The sequence below is a fragment of the Gadus chalcogrammus genome, chromosome 7 (genome assembly GCF_026213295.1).
Source record: "Gadus chalcogrammus isolate NIFS_2021 chromosome 7, NIFS_Gcha_1.0, whole genome shotgun sequence".
In the NCBI taxonomy this organism is placed as follows: Eukaryota; Metazoa; Chordata; class Actinopteri; order Gadiformes; family Gadidae; genus Gadus; species Gadus chalcogrammus.
In genome coordinates, this window is record NC_079418.1 from 20,981,882 (window position 1) to 21,003,020 (window position 21,139).

The 21,139-nt window shown below is 45.8% G+C and overlaps 2 protein-coding genes across 2 annotated transcripts in view; one reads left to right on the top strand and one right to left on the bottom strand.

Moving 5' to 3' along the window:
* Positions 1–8,027, top strand: part of LOC130385655 (glycerophosphodiester phosphodiesterase domain-containing protein 5-like) — a 21,281-nt gene extending 13,254 nt beyond the window's left edge. Inside the window, exons 10-16 of the mRNA XM_056594277.1 lie at positions 421–571; positions 1,794–2,015; positions 2,558–2,703; positions 3,186–3,333; positions 4,524–4,606; positions 6,031–6,143; positions 6,692–8,027. Coding sequence (XP_056450252.1) covers positions 421–571; positions 1,794–2,015; positions 2,558–2,703; positions 3,186–3,333; positions 4,524–4,606; positions 6,031–6,143; positions 6,692–6,777 — 949 coding nt within the window. The 3' untranslated portion in view covers positions 6,778–8,027. The remainder of the gene's footprint in view (positions 1–420; positions 572–1,793; positions 2,016–2,557; positions 2,704–3,185; positions 3,334–4,523; positions 4,607–6,030; positions 6,144–6,691) is intronic.
* Positions 7,780–18,299, bottom strand: LOC130385625 (SAM and SH3 domain-containing protein 1-like). Its single transcript, XM_056594242.1, has 13 exons — positions 18,231–18,299; positions 15,410–15,514; positions 14,123–14,260; positions 13,728–13,768; positions 13,545–13,579; positions 13,332–13,402; positions 12,336–12,462; positions 11,773–12,245; positions 9,914–10,043; positions 9,212–9,363; positions 8,728–8,928; positions 8,331–8,481; positions 7,780–7,979 (listed from the first exon to the last, which is right to left on the bottom strand). Exons 2-13 carry the CDS (start codon positions 15,431–15,433, stop codon positions 7,795–7,797), a joined length of 1,728 nt encoding a protein of 575 aa, XP_056450217.1. The 5' UTR covers positions 15,434–15,514; positions 18,231–18,299; the 3' UTR covers positions 7,780–7,794.
* Positions 18,300–21,139: the final 2,840 nt, after the last annotated feature.

Consider the following 21,139-nt stretch of genomic DNA (forward strand, 5'->3'; position numbering starts at 1 on the left):
AATAACACCGTAACCACAGCGTAATCCGGCCTGGTTCAACAGCCAGGGGTGAACTCCAGACAAGGGCAGCGTTATTATTTATGTCAGTAGAATGCAACACCTTGTCGGCCCTTAATGAAGGTAGTAATTCATAATAGTGATGAATAATGTCATTAATAACCACCAATAATTAAGTCAAGATAATTTGGCTTTAATGCATGATGCCGTAGCGACGATGTCCAGCTTGATGAGGTTTTGATAACCAGGCAAAACATCGATCTCTTCTTCTCCTATTAAAATCAGATCAGATCAATGCGTTCATTTTCTCTTTTATCAGATCAGAAGGCTGCTGCTAATGTCAATTATCGCCTAATCAGCCGAACCATCCTTCCTAACAACGGATCATTGCTATCTAATACCGTGATGCTGCGTGTCCCGCAGTGAGGACGGCGTGCCCTTCCTGATGCGGGACGACACCCTGCGGAGAACAACGGACGTGGGCAAGGTGTTCCCGTCCCGGCAGCACGACGACGCCTCCTCCTTCAACTGGACCGACCTCCGCGCTCTGAACGCAGGACAGTGGTTCCTGGAGGTACACTCACTCATCCTGTCCCCCTATCCTCTGGAGAGAGCCCCCTCTCTTTTGCATCTGCCCTGTGATGCATGTTCATTATTCTGTCTTATTAGGTCATTGACTAGACACCTTTATTTGAGGCCTCACACAGTGGCTGGTCAGGTCAGGTCAATTATATTTGTATTGCTCAGTCTCTGGCTTGACAGGTCATATATTGATGACAGCCCCTTACCCCCAAAGGGTGAGCAAAACTCCCTTCATTATCAAAGCGTCAGGGGTGTCCAGGCACCCAGTCCCCAACACAGCAACACACTAAAACTGAGACAGTATTTAATGGTTCTAGTTAGGAGTCTTGCAGTGTGGAAATGGTCCAACAGAGAACATAGTGATCTAGTTTAGAATAAACGCGTGGATGAGTGTCTCTGCTTCCGCTGTGGATAACGTTACATAACTGAATCCAACATTAATTATAGAGAGCTTTTCGTGGAAAACTACAATACAAAATGCTTCAAAAGTTGAACTACCCATACAGATAAGATATCACATTGAAACTGATATCCTCAGGTTTTTTGTATTCATTCAAGTGAGCCATTTCATAATTTGTATGATTGATGAGCAGGAAAAGAAAGCAGGTTCAAATCTTATTTTCTTTCCTTCCTTCTTTGTTTCTTTGTTTCTTTTCCTCTCTCTCTCTTTTTTCTTTCTCTCTCTTTCGGTGTCTCTCTCCCTCTCTGTGTGTGTCTCCCCCCCTCTCTCGGTGTCTCTCTCCTTGCCTCTCTCTGTGTGTCTCTCCCCCCCCCTCTCTCTTCTGTGTCTCTCTCTCCCTCTCTGGGCCTCTCTCCCCCCTCCCTCTGTGTGTTTCCCCCCCCTCTTTCTGTGTGTCTCTCTCCCTCTCTGGGTCTCTCTCTCCCTCTCTGGATCTCTCTCCCCCTCTGTGTGTGTTTCTCTCCCCCCCTCTCTCTGTGTGTCTCTCCCCCTCTCTGTGTGTCTCTCTCCCCCCTCTCTGGATCTCTCTCCCCCTCTCTCTGTGTCTCTCTCCCCCTCTCTGGATCTCTCTCCCCCTCTCTCTGTGTCTCTCCCCCTCTCTCTGTGTCTCTCTCCCTCTCTGTGTCTCTCTCCCTCTCTGGGTGTCTCTCTCCCTCTCTGGATCTCTCTCCCCCTCTCTCTGTGTCTCTCCCCCTCTCTCTGTGTCTCTCTCCCCCTCTGGGTCTCTCCCCCCCTCTCTCTCCCTCACTGTCAGAGCGACCCCTACTGGACGGCGGACTCCCTGTCAGCCAAGGAGCGCGGCCGCGCGGGGAACCAGACGGTGTGCCCCCTGGTGGAGATGCTGCGCCTGGCGGCCCGCGCCAACCGCTCGGCCCTGCTCAACGTGCGCCGCCCGCCCCCCCAGCACCCGCGCCACCGCAGCTGGTTCATGGACACCCTCTGGGTCATCCAGCGCTCCGGCATCCCCCAGAAGAGGGTGAGGATTGTAGGTCCATCCCTCCCCCTCTATTACACACATAACACATAATGGCTGCTTTGGGTGTGTCTGCTCTGTTGGGGTCTCTGTGTCATTTATGTACATGGGGGCTTCCAGTTCCCTCCCAGGGATTGACAAAGTGTATTTAACCATATCTTATTTATACCGCTTTTCCTCATAGGACGTGTTTTAATGACGATTTTCGCTTGTCAAGGCGAATAGGATTGGTAATGAAGGGTTTGTTGTATTATTAGTAAAACTGCAAATGCTGGAAATATTTCCAGTTTGCTGTCTCAGTAGTTGCAAATGTATAATGTGTGAAATCATTCGGATCTCAGGACCGCAAACTAAGCAGTGCTAACTAACCATACCAACCACATTAACGTCATATATTTGGATTATAACTCTGTGATCAGCTAGACTTGTGAGGGCTCCCAGAGGACTCTAAAAAAAGTCACACATACTTCTCCCTTCTTTATTTTCCGCCCTCATCGGTAACACACCATGTCCCGGTGCTTGACGACACCATCTGCTGTCCCCAGGTGACGTGGACCCCCGACACGGACCGGGGGCGCGTGCGGGGGCTGCAGCAGGCCGCGGACGAGATGCTGTCGCTGGAGGAGATGAGGCAGAGGGGAGTCAGCAGTCTGACGCTGCACTACAGCAAGGCCAGCCACAGAGAGCTGCAGTAAGACCGTCCACGCAGCCTCGGAGGCATGCAGGGCTCTGTTTCATGGACCGTCCGAAGTACTTGAGTTAATTACAGTGTTTAAAGTGAGATGATCTTCTGCCATTGGAGGGAATCCACTTCTCCCTGCCTTTTAAAAATATAAACATTAGCAATGAATACATGATTATCCGGAGCACACGACCCATTAAGGATGCCTGTTTACCAGTTAATTGACCAAACCAATTAATCGATCAATTAAAAGGTAGCCAAGGAGTAAAAATCAACCGCCAGAATCGTTATTATCTCCCTCTCCCTCGCCTGATCAGTTCACATTAAACGGAACCAGATTGAACCAATCAGAGAGTGCGCCGCTAAAACCCTGTGTGCACCGCAGCTTCCGATGAATTTGATTTTGTTTTGCTAGCTTTTTTTCTTAAGTCAGCCTAAAACACCAGCAGACTGTACTGGCGTGATGCTATGCTTCCCGCCCCGCCGCCCAGGGAGTACCTGGCCAACAACGTGAGTGTGACGGTGTACCCGGTGAACGAGGCCTGGCTCTACTCCCTCCTGTGGTGCAGCGGGGTGCCTTCTGTCTCCTCCGACGCCCCCCAGGACCTCCGCAAGGTGCCTTACCCCATCTGGCTCATGGTAAACAACACGCACAGCCGCACACGGGCACGCGCACGCACCCTTACACACAGACGCACCTTCACACGTGCACACACCTTCACATGCGCACGCACACACACACACACACACACCTTCACACACACTCACCTTCACACACACACACACACACACACACACACACACACACACACACACACACACACACACACACACACACACACACACACACACACACACACACACACACACACACCTTCTCACACACACACACACACACACACACACACACACACACACACACACACACACACACACACACACACACACACACACACCTTTACACACACACACCTTCACACACACACACACACACACACACACACACACACACACACACATACACACATACACACACACACACACACACACACACACACCTTCACACACACACACACACACACACACACACACACACACACACACACACACACACACACACACACACCTTCACACACACACACACACACACACACACACACACACACACACACACACACACACACACACACACACACACCTTCTCACACACACACACACACACACACACACACACACACACATACACACCTTCACACACACCTTCACACACGCATGCAAACACACACACGCACACACCTTCACACACGCACAAACACACACACACACACACAAACACACACCTTCCCACACACACACACACACACACACACACACACACACACACACACACACACAAACACACGCACACACATGCACAACTCAACATGCAAGGTCATGCAGAAAGGCAGAGACAGAGAGAGAGCAAGATATTCAAATTGTAATTCAAATGGGCATTATCATATATAGAGCTTGTGGTTTTGCCCCTTGAACGCACCTTGAACTCATCTTGACGTTGGGCTATATTTTTGAACAACGTGCTTTCTAAAACAAAGAGTGAATTAGGGGGAATCAACCGTCAAAATGACTGTAGGTCATGGAGCTTGACAACTTGGAAAGAAATGTCTTTATGATATACATTTTGAAGTATTGCTCTAGTCAGAGAGCTATGCTATCTGGAGGGGCAACAGCAAATTCAGATAACCGGGGGATTATGGTCCCCTCACCACCCCATAAACCCCACTGGTGTGTGAGCTGATAATCTGTTTGTTTTTCTCCCTCTTGTCTCCCAGAGCCAGAGTGCTTACTGCTTTATCTGGATCACGTCGGATCTGGTGTCCATCGCCGTCGTGCTGGTGATTTTCTCCTTCCAAAAGTAAGCTGGAGGCTCCCCTCTCCACACTCCACACCACCAGATAGCGGTCACGGTGTCGGCCCCTGGCCTCGTTCAAGTCTGTCTGCCCCTGCATTCACTGATCGTTCTGCCTTTGATTTGATTTTTTCTGTTCTTCTCTTCTTCACCTCACTCCCTGTTTGTCCCATGCTCCGTTTTTTTCTTCATCCCCATCTTTCTGACTCTCTCTCTCTCTCTCTCTCTCTCTCTCTCTCTCTCTCTCTCTCTCTCTCTCTCTCTCTCTCTCTCTCTCTCTCTCTCTCTCTCTGTCTCTCTCACTCTCTTATTTTATTCTTTCTATCTTTCTTTACCCGATTCCTCTGTGCTTTGCCTGTCAGCTATCATATGATCAGGTAACTGCTTTCTTTTCTCGCCGTCTCGTCTTTCTTCCTTGGTGCTTGGTGCTGCGCCCCATCACACCCCCACCTTATCTCCCCCCCCCCCCGTCCCCTGTATTCTAGTGATCCAGCTCTTGCTTTAGCACTCCGCTGTGCCGTGGTGCGGTAATGTTCCTGGGTCTCAGATCATCTCAACACTATGAAAGCTTACAGTAGAAACATTGTTCACATGTTCAATGTTTTTCTAGTGTTGTCACCAGTGTTTTCAAAACGGCGTCCATCGACACTATAACACATTTTTGACGTTGCATGTAGTCTCTTGGAACACTTCAGCCAGCCACTGATGTCTCGGTCACGCACAAATACAATCGTGCGTCATCTTTTTTGGCATCATACTTCAGATCAGTCCTCTTTTGGACGTTTTCAAAACACACACACACGTTACAGTGGTGGAAAATGTTGAATGAAAGGTTTCTGCTTCTGTTTTTACATTTATGTTACTTGAATTAAGTGGATATGACCTCAGTATCCAAACCTCCCCCACCACCACTAACATCCTAGCTCCACCCCCCCCCCCCCCCCCTCAACTCTGAATTGTATTGCATTGTAAGAAACTCCTGTAGGAACATGCAGTGTGATGACAATTGTTGTAACGATGACACAGATCTGTGGTGTAGTGTTTCACTGGTGTATTTTGTGTCATGCTCCACGTGTTGTGTTGCATTGCGTGTGTGTGTGTGTGTGTGTGTGTGTGTGTGTGTGTGTGTGTGTGTGTGTGTGTGTGTGTGTGTGTGTGTGTGTGTGTGTGTGTGTGTGTGTGTGTGTGTGTGTGTGTGTGTGTGTGTGTGTGTGTGTGTGTGTGTGTGTGTGTGTGTGTGTGTGTGTGTGTGTGTGTGTGTGTGTGTGTGTGTGTGTGTGTGTGTGTGTGTGTGTGTGTGTGTGTGTGTGTGTGTGTGTGTGTGTGTGCGTGCGTGCGTGCGTGCGTGCGTGCGTGCGTGCGTGCGTGCGTGCGTGCGTGCGTGCGTGCGTGCGTGCGTGTGTGTGTGTGTGTGTGTGTTTGTCTGGCAGATGGAAGATGAGTGGCATGCAGAACTACAACCCGGAGCACATCATGCTGAGCGCCGTGACGCGCCGGGCCAGTCGAGACGTCAACGTCATGAAGGAGAAGCTCATCTTCTCAGGTACGCCTTTTTATTTTTACTTTCCAATTACCGGTAGTTAGCCCTGTGTTGGCCATTAGGGATTCTAATGCTATTCTAGTCCTCACAATGTATTTAATGTATCCATGTTGAATGTAGCTATTAAATGTGTAGTGTCTAATATGGACTCTAGCATTAACGCTGTCATTTACCTACCACTAGAGGGCGGAATGTACACCCCGATGCAATATTGTAAGCAGACTGACAGCACCACTTCCTCCATGTTTATCTCCTAGACTCAAACTTGCAAGACCTTAAACATGCTGCATGCATAACAGCTTCTAATAAGTAAGATCTATTCGAAATTAAACAAAATATGAGCTTCCACACGTTAGGTGCAGACTTGCTGAAACTAAGATACAGAGGCAGCAGTTGTTTCTTTAAATAATTAATTAAATTAAGTATCATAGAGGAGTGATGAAGTCACCACGAGGCCCTATCATAGCGAATGTTTGTTCAAGCGAGCCGCGTCATTCAGGACTATTTAATATTGATGGTGTTAAAAATATCATATCTCATTTCCATTCCAGAACTCAACAATGGGCTGAATAGCACGGAGGATCTGTCCCTCAACCTGGAGAATGGCTATGCTAGCTACTCATGTGGTGGCCACTGAATATATCAAACCAGAGGAAGAAATGCTACTTTCATGGCATTGTATTAAGGTTACTTGAATAGGATTTAACTGATACCTTGTCTGTCTAGAGATTTCTAACTGCCCAAAACCTGGCTTTGTACCAGGTTATGCTGTCTTGACTGGCTTGTGTACATTGTAATGGCGACTTTAAATGTAAGCTCAGTTATAAGGACTGTATTTACTTCTATTATTTAATGCGATCCTTCAAGCTTTTCATATCGAGTATTGCTACAAGCTGTACAGTTCATGGTTCAATAAAAGTAAATAGGTCATGTATGTTGATTCTTAGAGACTTTAAATGGATTGAGCTAGTCACACTCTGCTTTGCAGTTCTACATAAGTTTAGGTAGGAGGTTAGAGAGAAATTTTACAATAGGGTTTACCAGTAGAGTAATCAACGAAAAACCTATCAATTTGTGCTCGCTTGAGTGACCCTTACAGATGCTTTATATCAGTATTGGTTCGCTATATTTTCCCATGTCACCTATTTTGCTATTGTTTTTATAACAGAATGAAGGCATTGCATATCGCTCCGTATTTCAAATCAATGTAAATATTCCTGTGTATTTTTAATGTTTCCCTCTAAGAGGATTTTCATGGCTTGGATTTATGCATTTATGCTAACTTTGTTGACACATTTTGATGTGAATGTCGAAGATAGTGATGGCGGTATTATTTGATCAATCCATAGCCATGACATTTCAGTTAAAAATGTTGGCCTCTGTTCTCTTATGCCATGACCAGTTCATATAGTGAATGTTACATATTTTAACTTTCACAAGGCTGCCTTCTTAAATGAATTCTTAGGATGTTGTAAAAGTTTGTATTTTAGTCCAATAAAAGAGGTACTGTATTTATATATATATTTTATGTTGTTAAACTGGAAAACTAATAATTAAAAGTGTTTTTGTGTAAGTAAAGATTTATTCACACATCATTTTAAAGACATAATGAAAACAGCATACTGCCTTATGTATCTACAAAGCATAGTTTATTTCACACCGCTGATATCTGATCCAGTGTCGGAGAAGAAATGTTGAGGAAGTTTATCTCTGAGTCGTCTCTGCCGTTATCAGAGCAGTCTGAAGGCATGTGGCATCCAGAGTCCCGGGGCCGGGACTCTACATCCATCATGCTCCTCTCACTGGGGGTCTCAGAACCCTGGTGCCGTTCACGACCACCTGTCAGGACGACAACAGAACACATTTGTTCCTGTGTGCTGTCAATGCGGACAATAACTGAGCATGCTCTTGTATTGACCCTGGTTTGATTGCGACGTGTCGCCCTATGCTGGGTGTCATTCCCTCTGCCTTTCAACCTGTTGTCCCGGCCAGATTGTATCTTGCAGATCCCAGATTGTCTCTACCTGGGCCCAGCTACAGCATCCGCTATAGGGAGTAAACCCTGTCCTTGTTAGTCGATCCCTAGACGGCATCACTGCCTTCACATCCCATATCCGACCTGTACAAACACATTAATTGAGTCTTCCAGTCGGTTTTCTTCCAGTGAGTGTGATTTCTACCATGACTCACGTTGTGGTTCTTGTAGCGACTCTGCGGCGGCGAGCAACCGACGTCTGTTATCTGGACAGATCTCGTTCAGCTCGGCCGGGTGGCGATCCCTCAGCCTCGCCAGGTCCTCTACCTCTTGGTGACCATGGAGACGAAGGATGCTGCTGCAATCCTGTTCCAACAAAAACAAAAACAACTTAAGATAAATTCTATAGAACTAATTCTATTCATGCCCAATAGCGATCTAGGTGGGTGTCCTTGGAAGGATGGTTGCACAGCACCAAAGTGCGACAGTGTCATCCTCACCTGAGGGTCACTATTGAAAGCACCGTCTGCTAAATGACTAAAGGTGAATGTAAACAATAATGATCCTTCAGTACTAGTACTACAACTGGCCTCTATTATTCGTGAGACCTACCCCCAAGCTGTGCTGCTTCAGCAGCTCCTCCAGACTGTCCGGTCTGGGTTTGGAGCCCGGTCTATGGCTCAGGCACTTCTCGGACCCCCTGTCCTCCAGGATGTCCACGTAGACAAACTTGAAGCTTCCTATATTGCCGTTCAACATTCCTCTCCATATGCCCATGGTGGGTTTGGCGATCACGTCGATCACATCTCCCACCTGAGCGAGGGGAACAGAGGTGTTGCCAGAGGGCTTGTTGGTGGCCTCAAAACACTTTCACATGTTGAATTATATCCCCATCCTACTTGCTCATTGTTATGTTGGCTCAGTTCATGAGCCATCACAAGCCCTTTATTAAAACCGACCCTCTTGTGACATCACACATGGGAGGGTTGTACGATTGATGGATCACCCTACCAGTTACTGGGATAGTCCACTTGGGTAGGCGGAACCATTAGCTTGCATTCAGATCCAAAGACATTTCGGTGGGCGGAAGGCTTACCTTGAGCCTCAGCGACTCCATGTCATACGGACTGGGCACGAAGTCGGTGTGGACCCTGGCTCGGGCGCAGGAGCGCGCCGGGGGAAGTAGGTCCTCCTCGGCCCTCAGACTGTTTCTGTTGCTGGAGCAGATGGAGCCGCTGGTGACGCCGCCTGGCGGAGGAACACATTGGACAAATACGGACGAGGAAGACTTCAGTGATAACTAAAGGGCCTATTTGACCTCCATTTCTGACGATGATTAGCCATTACATTCAATTCCTTTAATTTAACTAATTTCAAAATGTACCCTTTAGTGATATCCCGCGTGGGACTGTCCAGCCATTTGAAGTAGCTTGTTATGGCTAACCAATCGTTTAATAACACTTGGGGGGCCATTTCAGTCAATCAGAAGCAGGCAGTGTATCAGGTATTGTAAGCCAAAACCTTCCTGAGGTTCTAGTTTATTTGGGTCATAAATAATCTACTATTCATTTTGTAATAAAGTGCCAAATTTGGTACATACAGTATATAGCTTCATATATTTAGAAGAAATCTGGATATTGTTTGGCGTTAAGTTAATAGAATCCCTTTTCTGATTGTTAATATTAGGTCCATAAGATGGATAAAGTCCACCTTGTAAGGCCTTACGTTATTAGCATTGATTGGCAGGACTGCTAACTGGCTGTGTGCCTTAAGGCACACGGAGCATGAAGGAGCTTACTGGAAGAGCTTTGTCCACTGTTGAGACTGTCCAGGCTTTCTGACAGGTTACTGGAACGCCTCTGCTGTCCTCCAGGTGACACATGAACCCTGCTGACCTGGTCCTGGCTCCTGGCCCTCTGCTCCCCACTCTGTGTTAAAACAAACCAGATAGGATTATTATACCGTTCTTTCTTTCTTACTTCATTTCTCTATCCTGCCATCACCCAACATCGTGACTCTTCCACTAAGGACATTGAAATTAATATAATGGAATCCGGCCAATCAGAGAGCTGTCTGGGGTGACCTGTTGGATTGTTGTGGTTACCTAGGGTGCCCTGGTTTAAACAGGGACACACACATTCTTCCGGGAAACACACATTCTCCTCTAGCCAGCAAAATCCGGAATTAGGATGGAGTCTCTTAGCTCCTTTTAGCTGAGGGCCAAAGATTGGTTTGGTGTGTGCTGAACCTCTCCTTATAGCCATCAGTCCCCAATGCCTGCATCCTTGAGCAAAATCATACGCCTATCCTTCTTTCTCTTCAATGTAAATTACTTTGAATTACAGCATCTTCAATTGACATAATTAATAGCAATATAATAATAATAATAATAGCCAACATTTGTTAGCCAACTGTCTGATGAAGGCTCTGTGATTGTGAACATTCTACTGCTTCTCATTTATTCTCCTAATACATTTATTCTCTTCCTGGCCCTCATCACTGTCCTCTAAACATTTTTGTGGAACAGCCATCATTCCCCTCCTCAGATTGCTACCTACGTCCGGGACTCGACTCTTCACCCGTTTAACAAAACAGAAAGGCCTGTTAACGTTACCCACTGTCACACATTAGGGTCAATTTATTCCTTCATAACTTTGCTTTAACGCATGACTTCCCCTCTGACTTTTACCATGGAGGGGCCATTCCCGGGCCTTATTTGTGCCACGTGGTATCCGAGGGCACCGGATCGTCCCGATCTCAGTGTGTGCCGTGGGAGGAGGGGGTGAAAATGTGCTGCTGAATGGTGACAGATGGGTGCAGTATAGCGGCCTACTACTGTGTTTATGTCTGCCCCACGTGGAGCAACAACACAAACACAAACAAGCACAGATGGGAGCGTTAGTTTAGTGTCCCGCACCAGATTTATTTCTGCTTGCTTTATTTGTCCTTTTCTGTTTCTTTCTTTCTTTTTCTTTCTTTCCTTCTCACTTATTTATCTCCCTGTTCTAAGTCAGTTTGTTTCTTATATTTGTGTGTTCTTGAGTTAGCATTACGCATCTTGCCGAGTTAAAGAGAAAAAGATGGTGCCAGATTATGGCTGTCGTTGTGATTGTAATTGTTTGGTAATTTCCTCGGCCACCTGTCATCTCCTGGTCTGCTGCAGCACCACAACGCTGTAATTGAACAAGATAATCAGCGTTCCTGTGTAAGCGCCCATCAAGGCGGACAAGACACTGCATTGAAGCAATGAAGCGTTTCTTTCAGGGGCAGGTCGTTAGATTTAATTTTAGCGGTCATCCAGGGCCCAGAATGGACCGGCTGTTACATTAACTCTTGGCTCACCTCCCAACACTGACCAGAGGGCCGTTAGAGAGACTACCCTCAAAGAGCCCTGCTGTGGGGCTGCCATGGTAACGCACTATTGTTTTAAAGGACGGGAACAAGCACAATATGTACCTTTCTAACAAGCTACGTAATTTCAACCTAAATCCCATATTACACCCTGGGTGCATCAGACCACAATAGCACATTATTAGAGTGCCTACTTTTTTTTTGATTAAGTGATTAAGTAAAGTTGTGATAGTAAAGTTGTAACTGTTTATAACGACACTTATAACAATAATAATCATAATCAGACAATAGCGCAGCCTAGCTTACAGGGGACTCCGCAGCGTCTTCTTCATCTCTCAGGGACGGACGAGCCGGTGATGGAGAAGATCCTTTAGCTGCTCGTTGGCTCTTCTGAACGCCTGCTACCCCCTCACTAGGATCCCACTGTGCAATCCTGGACACTAGGGCCCCGTGAAAGACGTAGTCCCAGGGCTCAGGGGGAACTCGGTGTTGTGTTGTGGTGTGGACGGAGGCTGCTGTCCCCGTCTGGGGAGGATCCCCGGGACTCCAGTAGTGACAGGGAGGACCACCTCTCTTCTTCAGTCTCCCTCCTCCATCTCCTTCATCCTCTTCTTGTTCCCGTCTCTCTTCCTCGTCTCCAACCCTACCCTTTTTGTGTTTACCTTGGCTTGGAGGCCGTTGCCCCGGCAATGGAGTAGAGTGTCTCCCGCTCCGTCTGACCAATCCCATGCAAGACATGAGGGGGCTGTCGGCAGACGACGCCGCGGTTTTCTTCAAGTCTTCCAAAGACAAGAAGGAAGATTTTAAGTTTTGCACATTTCTTTTGCTATTTTTTCTCTAGGTAATTGGCCACAATGAGTCACCCTCACCCTTTGACTCGTTCTTTCCTCTCCCTGCTTCTCTCTGACTGGCCTTCTTGACAAGTAACAACCGGTGAAATCTTTTTTGCTTTCTGTGTGGTTCCGCTGTCCGAAGATCACGTTCCGCACTCTGTAACTGAGAGAATGAATGATCATTCAAAAAATGATATTTTTAGACAGTGAAATCAAAAAGTGAGACCGTCCAAGCGTATCCAAACCATTCATTGCAGTTATTATTTGTCATTGGGTTTAAGCATCCAGGTCAATCTAACCCCAACATGTGCCCATATGCCATTTCATTAGCGCATGAACAAACTGTACACAACACAAATCAAGTGTCCTGGACAGCACTAAACTCATAGAAAGAGGCTTAAAGTGCATAGTCAATCTGATCTGGCTGAGACACACAAACACATGCACAAACACGCACACACACACACACGCACGCACGCACACACACACACACACACGCATGCACACGCACACACACACACACACACACACACACACACACACAGCCTGTCACATTTAGCTCACGTCTACATTTCTTCCTGATCCCTGCAAAGGGCGGCCGGACCAAGCGGCTGCCAGGCTCCTGATTTATTGGGCCTGAAGATGCCATAAAAGAAATGTGACACCGAAAAGAATGTATGATATTAATATTGATCGGATGGATTTTTTTGCCCCTCACACACAACCTGCCAAAGATAAATTAAATGACTCATGTGTTTTGGAAGAAGTTTTAGACCTCGGTCCAACTTTTATTTCTTTAGAACCGATATTGTTAATTTGCTCTTTGGTCTCAGTGGCTAATGACCCAGACTGGAGTGAACTCAAAGTGAGATCTGTATTCAGGGGGTCGACAGGATTCAGTAGACAAGCTGAATCACACTGAGCTCTGGTAGAGTGCTGATGCTACAGAGAGAGGTAGAGAGTTTCTGCGTTGCCATGGAGAAGCTGCTGGTGACGACTCAGAGATAATGAGAATATGATATGGAGTTTTACCTGAGTTGGCAGGTCTCTGTCTGCTCCTCCAGAGACCAGTTCTACAGTGTTATCATCCCCTTCTCCACTGTCTGAAAGGTTTCAACACAGTCAAGGTGTCATTTGATAGAGCTGACTATCAGATTTTGAAAATTCAATCCAAATATGATACTGTGTGTTGTCTTCCAAACAAAATCAAATCATCGTGGAATGGCTGAGATGAATTAAACAAACCTTTATGTTCCAAGGCTGAATGTGGATTGTGTGATCTGGAAATGATTGACAAATGGTGTGAAATGTCACTTTTACAATAATAAAATGTTCCATTCAATTATGAACGCAAGGCCACAAGAAGTGCATTTAGTGGGCATTAGTAATTATTATTCTAAATCAACATTTCAGTGTCTCTTCTCATACCTCCTGTTCTGTATTTTTTGTTTGGCTGGAGAGAGATGAATCTGGGATACATCATGGAAACAACGGGAGGGAGGGAGGAAGGAAGCAAGCAGGAAAATAAGTCAGGAAGGAAAGAAAAGGAAAAGAAGATTTGATCGTACATTTGACCAGTTCGTCCTCTCAAGAAGGCTTCAGAATAGAGGTGACGTTGTGGGTTAACAATAATAAATCATCAAATATCAAACCTTTACTTGATCATTTAAATCAATAAAATGTTTTGTGATACTATTGTAATACAATATTATACCATAACCTGTGTACAATATAACAATATAACACTGATCTTTTTCCACATCATACTTGACTCCCACAGTGCAGTGTGGGTACACAGCCTCTTGTGAAGAGAGCTAACTTACAGAGCTGATGCATGGGTCCGATCCGCCCCAGTCTGGTGTCCGCCTCAGCACGGCAGGGCTGTAGCTAGACCCGGGGAGGACTCCCTGGATGCACTGGTTGTGGTATGGAGGCTCATAGATGTTGTCTGTGGAGCCGTCCTGGACAACAAGGAATCAACAAGGATTTCAAAGTTGAAACCTCGGTTTGCATCACTGGACCTTTATAAAATACGTAATATATTAATCTTTCAGCGTGGCTTGGAATTAATGAGTTACGTAACTACAAGGCCTATACAGTGATGTAATTATCTAACACAGTGAACCATGGCGAATCCAACATTCATAATCAATGCTGTGAGGTGTGATTCAGGCTTCAGGCATCAGTTAGAGAAAACCGGTCAGACACTTAAAGGTGGGACGGCTGGTCGCGTGAGACTGCAACCGGGCTACTTGGTAAGCTGCTAAACCCCCAGCCTCCCATCTCCCGGACACGCTGCACATTGTCAACACACAGCCTGTGTGTTATCAGATGACCTCCTTCTCATTCATAGGGCACTGGCCTCCCTTTGTTGTTCTGTGGCCAAGCCACGTGCTTACTTACTGAAGGCAACATACCAGGAGAAACCAATACAAATCCAACATCACACATTTCTTATTTCCTGTACGATATCTACTCTAAAAACGATTGGGGGGGATGGAATTCAACAAAACATCAACAACAAATAAAAATAATAGACCACTGATTAGGAATGTGGTTACGAAGCATTCAACCAAAAGATGGTTTGATGCACAATGATGGATAGCATTTGAGTAAATAAACTAATAATTACGGAATACATTCTCAACGCCATATTGATTAATTTGATCCAAAGGAGATAAACAAATTAACAACAAAATTGCTTTGGTTTCTAATGGGATTTTACCCAGCAAAGCAAAGCCCTTTAGAAACACAGCTTTCCATGACCCTAAATAGGTACCACTATGTTAAACTAGTGATTACCAGAGCCTGTTAAGTCAATGTCCAGCACATCATGTGTCTGCACAGTTGATCATGGAGATGTACTTTCACTCAGTAATGAATGTAGCAAAGGGATTCTTATGGAGATAAAAGACAAAATATTCTGTTTCTATTTCTAATTTCCCACCAGAACCTACATACTGTTTCACCATTAATAAAATCATCAGATCCATTCTCCATTCTATAACATTGGAAATCCCCAAGCTGTTTCTTTGGCTTAAACAAACAAACAAGCAAGACAAACAGAGCTGGGAAGTGGAAAGCATTAAAAATCAGAGCTAGGATCCTACCAGTGTGAAGCAGAAGAGGTTCATGCCTGAAGCCCAGTGCCCGTCGTTGTGGTTGTTGTTGTCGCCAGACAACACGACCAACAGAGCAGCCGAATGGCGCGGCCTCTGCGATAGACAACAAACACACTTTCACCCACCCACTGGAGGCTCACACAAAGACCCACACGCCCTCACACCCTGCGGCCGCACGCGCAGCCCCCCTCCCCTTACTCCCTCTACCACCCAGTGGCTTAATCCTGGTTCGAAATCCCTTGCATAATCCAATAGATGAGGTAGAAGACAGAGCAGAGCAGAGGGCCAGGCCACCCCATAATATCACTCTTTAACACGCAGCGCAGACAATGGGCCCAACAAGGCAGGGACACGCATGCTCCTTGGTTTATTACTGTGTACATAGAATGAACTCAATACAGAGACAGAGGCGCTGGTAGAGACTCATTAAAGGAGGCAAGTGGCTAAAGTCTTTGGTCATATATTGCAAAAATAAAATAATATATGAGTAATAACACACAAATACAACAATTGGCCGAGTCATCTTTGAACATGGGCTTTTGAACAAACTTAATTTCTCTGTATTTGTGTAATGTTTTGGATTTGATGAGGAAATATTTGTCATTATTAGGAGGCATTGCTGTGTTTGAAAGTGCCAAAACGTTCCTCATGAGAGATAAGGCAAAGTTTTTCCACATCTTGTATAAGAAATGCTGTGGCTGATAATTTTTTTTTTATTATTAGCATAGGTTACAGTATATTTTAGTCACTTTACGTTTTACAAGACTACACCTCTTGTGAGTCCTCTCAAAATGTTATTGGCAATGAAAAAATCCCTGATGTATAAGCCCTATTAAAAATGGGCAGCAGGACATTTGTATCCCTATTAAAATTGTAAAATATTGGGAATTGTGAAATATCTCAACGACGGTAGTACCAACATAGCTCAACATTTATTTCAGGCTCTAGGCTACATTATTTGATATGCTATGCTCTGAAGGTATTTCCTGGATTTCCCTGTTGAATTGGGTCAGTTTTGAGAGATTTAGCCCAAAAGCCTGTCTCTGATGTCACTGAAAAAGGGTATTCATACTGCAGCCCAGGGCTCGCCAAAATATGCGACAATTGCATAATTAAATCTTTTCATATTTTATTTGTTGGTTTGCCTTTTTGTTTGTGTTTGATTAATTATTTGTTATTGTTTTTTGTTCACTGACAGTGAAAGTAAAGTAAGTAAATAATCGTATTGTTAAAAAAAACCACGTCTGGGCAGTGTCCTCTACTGGATGAATAAAGACGCTACACTGCCCAAAACGTCCTCAATTAATAGGCCTATAAGTTGTGTTTCTCGGTTGTTTAAAGATCTCCAAGTGAATCCCTTTATTGCCTCCTAGGCTAAAAATAATACCGCCCGAATGTAATCTCCTATGGACCTAATATAAATGTCATCATGGTTTGGTTGAAATAACCCCACTCAATAACATTGACAAGAGGGTTTTGTAAAAGGCCTTTAGTTTACTCTAATTTAGCCATTCATAAGATCTGTGGCTCGTATTTCATTTTTTAACTATGTGTATTTACAATACTGGTAAGGGGGATGGGGAATCCTGCACTCATACTTATTAATAGAGGGATGGCTATTTTATTACAGTACTCAAGATGGCAGTGTCTCACCTAACTAACTGCGTCTGGACCCGTCGACTCTCTTGGAGATGTCTTCACGTCCACATCACACGTTCAGTTTGTTAGTGGGCATACCGTAAAATAACCTCACTTAGATATGACCTTCCCTCCCTGAAAACTCGACTTGCCAAGTCATCAAATCATGTAGTACATTTTTATGCAACCTCATTTAAAATCCCTAATATAATACGTTTAATGCCCGGTGACTGCTTGGAAATATAGCAACCTGGGGATCGTTGTCTTTATATTCCTTTGGAAAGACTAATCTGAGATCTAGGGTTCCGGAGCTAAGAAGCACAAGGCAAGGTTATTATTCCTCTTGTGGGTGGCGTTTTGCGAAAAGAACAGATAAGATGCATTTGGTATGTGGGCTGGCCTGTCTATTATTGGTAAGCATAGGCCTTGCATTAAGATAGTCTATCCATCTATGCAATGCCGCTGGGGCTAAATTAAAAAAAAAAAATAGGGATTCGACGCACGGCGCGTCGGAGGAGGAGTGATCGGACTCTTGTATGAGGCCGAGTCTTTGGCAACAACATGAGAACAACCGTCATTATTTACTCCGACGTGTTCATCAGAACCGGGGGTTCCGGTCAGCACCTATGACCCCGCACGCCCACCTCCTCTCGTCTGCCCGGCATTCCTGCGGCCACCTCTGACCCCGGTTCTCGCCCAATCTGAGCCCCAGAGGTGATGACCTTTTCGACGTTTGACACTGCAGAGTCAAAAAGTGAAACAGTTTTTCCCCTTGGAATGAGTGACCTCTCGTACCCTTCCCCACCCTCCCCCTTCTCGTCCAGCAGAGGTATGTGAGCACTTTGACCCCGGTCGACCTTTCATTAGCGCTTCCTTTTATTACGCTGCCCCTCTCGTCCCGATTGCTTCGTCAGCATGTCATGGCGGGTGGTTAGCTTGAAAGAGAGAGGGGGTGGAGGGGGTTGGAAATAAAGACGCGCGAGAGAGGAGAGAAAGGCGAGGGAAAGGTAGAAGAAAACGAGGCAGAGACAGTAAAACTGAAGACGATAGTGAAAGGACGAAAAAATAACGGGGCTAGGAAGAGGAAGATAGGGGAGGATGTAATAAGGGAAGAGATAGCGCGGAGGGGAAGATAGATTGGCAGCATCTGCTGCGTTGACTAAAATGTCACCTTTAAATGGCTTCCCTGTCCTTGATGCTGGACCGTATCTGATCCCGGTTCTCCTTGGGAGTTGTAGTCCTGTCAGTCCTGCCGCTTTATGTAAGAGCCACACACACACACACACACACACACACACACACAGGCGAACGTGCGCGCACACGCACACACGCGCTATCCAGCCTATATATCCTAGATAAGCGTTATGCAAATGTAGGATTTTACTTATGGGAGTTCTGGTGAAATTGACCATTTATATGTTACGCTAAAGGTCACTTTGATATGGATGAATAAAATTGCATTTAGTTGGGCGTAGTCAGTATCAAGGACTTATTAGCTGATAGCTATTTGTCTGCATTTTGTCGTGCTTTCATTTTTTACTTAACTTTTGTGCGAACTATTCAGAAGCAGACTTTATAGTTTAGCTTTTCATATAACAACCCCCTAATAAGCCTTCTAATTTGAGTATATAAATCCAAATTGTGTGTGTGTGTATTCACAAACATAATCATGAAGTAGTATTCAATGGTGGATGCCATTGGGGCAGAGAGCATTGCCTTCCCTGGCTGGATGTCATCGGTACACCTTAAATGTCACTCTGTGTAAAAGCAGACCACTCCATACTGGGCCTTGTCCCCAGGGCCACGATCACCCTTCAACCTTACAATAATCCAGCACAAGAGACTGGGGCCAAACCTGGACTCAGACAAGGATCTCTGGGTCTCTAAAGGCTATCGCGTGCGTTCTGTTACATAATATATTGTGTCACTGTAGGTCGTTCAACTCAGTGATACTGACAATGGGAACATATAATGAGCTTCCCCAATAAGGCAAGAGTTTGGTTGTGTGTGTGCGTGTGTTTTGTGTGTGTGTGTGGTTTTGCGTGTGTGTGTACGTGTGTGCGTGCGCGCGCGCGTGTGTGTGTGTGTGTGTGTGTGCGTGCGCGGGCGTGTGTGTGTGAGTGTATGTGCGCAAGATGGCCCCAAAGAGTGCTACAAAGATAACCTAGGGGATTCTTAAAGAGCGATTGATTTGACCTGAAGAGCTGGGAACCCCGAGCTCAGGACAGCCTGCGTGGAGTAGAGAGGTCCAGGAAGGTTTAGTCCTCTGTGAGGGCGGGAGATCCTCCTGGGCTACATTGAAGAGGCAGCAGCGCAAATCTGCCAACAGAGAACTTGTGGCTGCGCCTCACAGATCTACCTCCTCCCTGACCGTGTGCCACAGAGAATTCCACGCTTAGAAAGGTCTGTGTGTGTGTGTGTGTGTGTGTGTGTGTGTGTGTGTGTGTGTGTGTGTGTGTGTGTGTGTGTGTGTGTGTGTGTGTGTGTGTGTGTGTGTGTGTGTGTGTGTGTGTGTGTGTGTGTGTGTGCGCACATCTGCCTGCATGGGAGTGTGTGAGTGGCACACGTGCGAGTTACACTGTGTGCTTGCTATGTTTTTCTCTCTCCTGGCCCTGGGGTGACCTTTACCCTCACATGACCTAGGGGGCAGGGGTCAGCCTTTCATTCCCACCGGTGTGGTCACAGCCCAACTAATTACCCACACGGTGACTGGGAATGCCATTAAAAGGATTATAGGGCCAGGAAGACAAAGCACTGTAATAATGGTGTTCTGTTGGCAACAAACCATTTCTATAGCAGCCCATTCGTTCACTGCTCTTTAAAATGAGACTGTAGTCATTATGTGTGTGTGACCGAGGCACAGAGGAAGATTCAGGTGTGCAGGTTTTTTAAAACCCTGCGTCTCGAAAAGTCTCCTTTAGTACAAGATGCAAATACAAAAGCACTTAGCCATTGTAAGTTAAATAATATAGGCTGACAAAGTTTACGGGACAAAGACGAAGCTAAATTAGTTGTTTTTTTACCACAGCAGTCCCTGCGACTGCTGAATATGTAGCCGTGAACTGAAGCGATTGGCACCATTTTCACAGTCGCACTGACACTCCTAGGTGTTCATATGGCGCTCCCATTGGCTGTCGCCACGCAACCTAGCTGCTACTATCAAAGGGTTGATAATGAAACACTTGCTTATACTGCCGTCTAAAAATATGACATGATATGAAAGTGATGTCAAAAATCAAACAGAGATTAACGCAAAAAAAGAATCCAAGTTTGACCTATTTCTGTCCCACTGTTGGCTTGTTTTGGAATGATCAAAAAGAAAAGAGAAAATCTGTTTCCCCAGGCACATAAATATCTACAAAGCCTTCTTCAGTCACAAAGAGGCTGTCACTGTGGAAACTGGGGGAGAAATTAGGACTCCTGTACGAGAATGTAGTACAGCACTCTGTTGTACCCTGTTTCAGAGAGAAAGAGGGTAGGGATGAACGCTGTGCCAATACCACAACTGCAGTCCCAGTTCTAATTCCCACAATTCCTGTGCATCCTAGCAAGGCTGTTGCCAGGGCATTGTTAGTGCCGGGCCTGCGATCGTATGGTTCCAGATGACGGACATTTGCATTGCAACCATGGGTGTGATCTGCTAATCGGATAGCACAATATACCCGCTTTCAGGCCAGCAATTATGCATTCTCCTGCTAGGGCTTACATTAAGGAAGCCCAGATGCTGAGAGAGAGAGAGAGAGAGAGAGAGAGAGAGAGAGAGAGAGAGAGAGAGAGAGAGAGAGAGAGAGAGAGAGAGAGAGAGAGAGAGAGAGAGAGAGAGAGAGAGAGAGAGAGAGAGAGAGAGAGAGAGAGAGAGAGAGAGAGAGAGAGAGAGAGAGAGAGAGAGAGAGAGAGAGAGAGAGAGAGAGAGAGAGAGAGAGAGAGAGAGAGAGAGAGAGAGAGAGAGAGAGAGAGAGAGAGAGAGAGAGAGAGGAGAGAGAGAGAGAGAGAGAGAGAGAGAGAGAGAGAGAGAGAGAGAGAGAGAGAGAGAGAGAGAGAGAGAGAGAGAGAGAGAGAGGAGAGAGAGAGAGAGAGAGG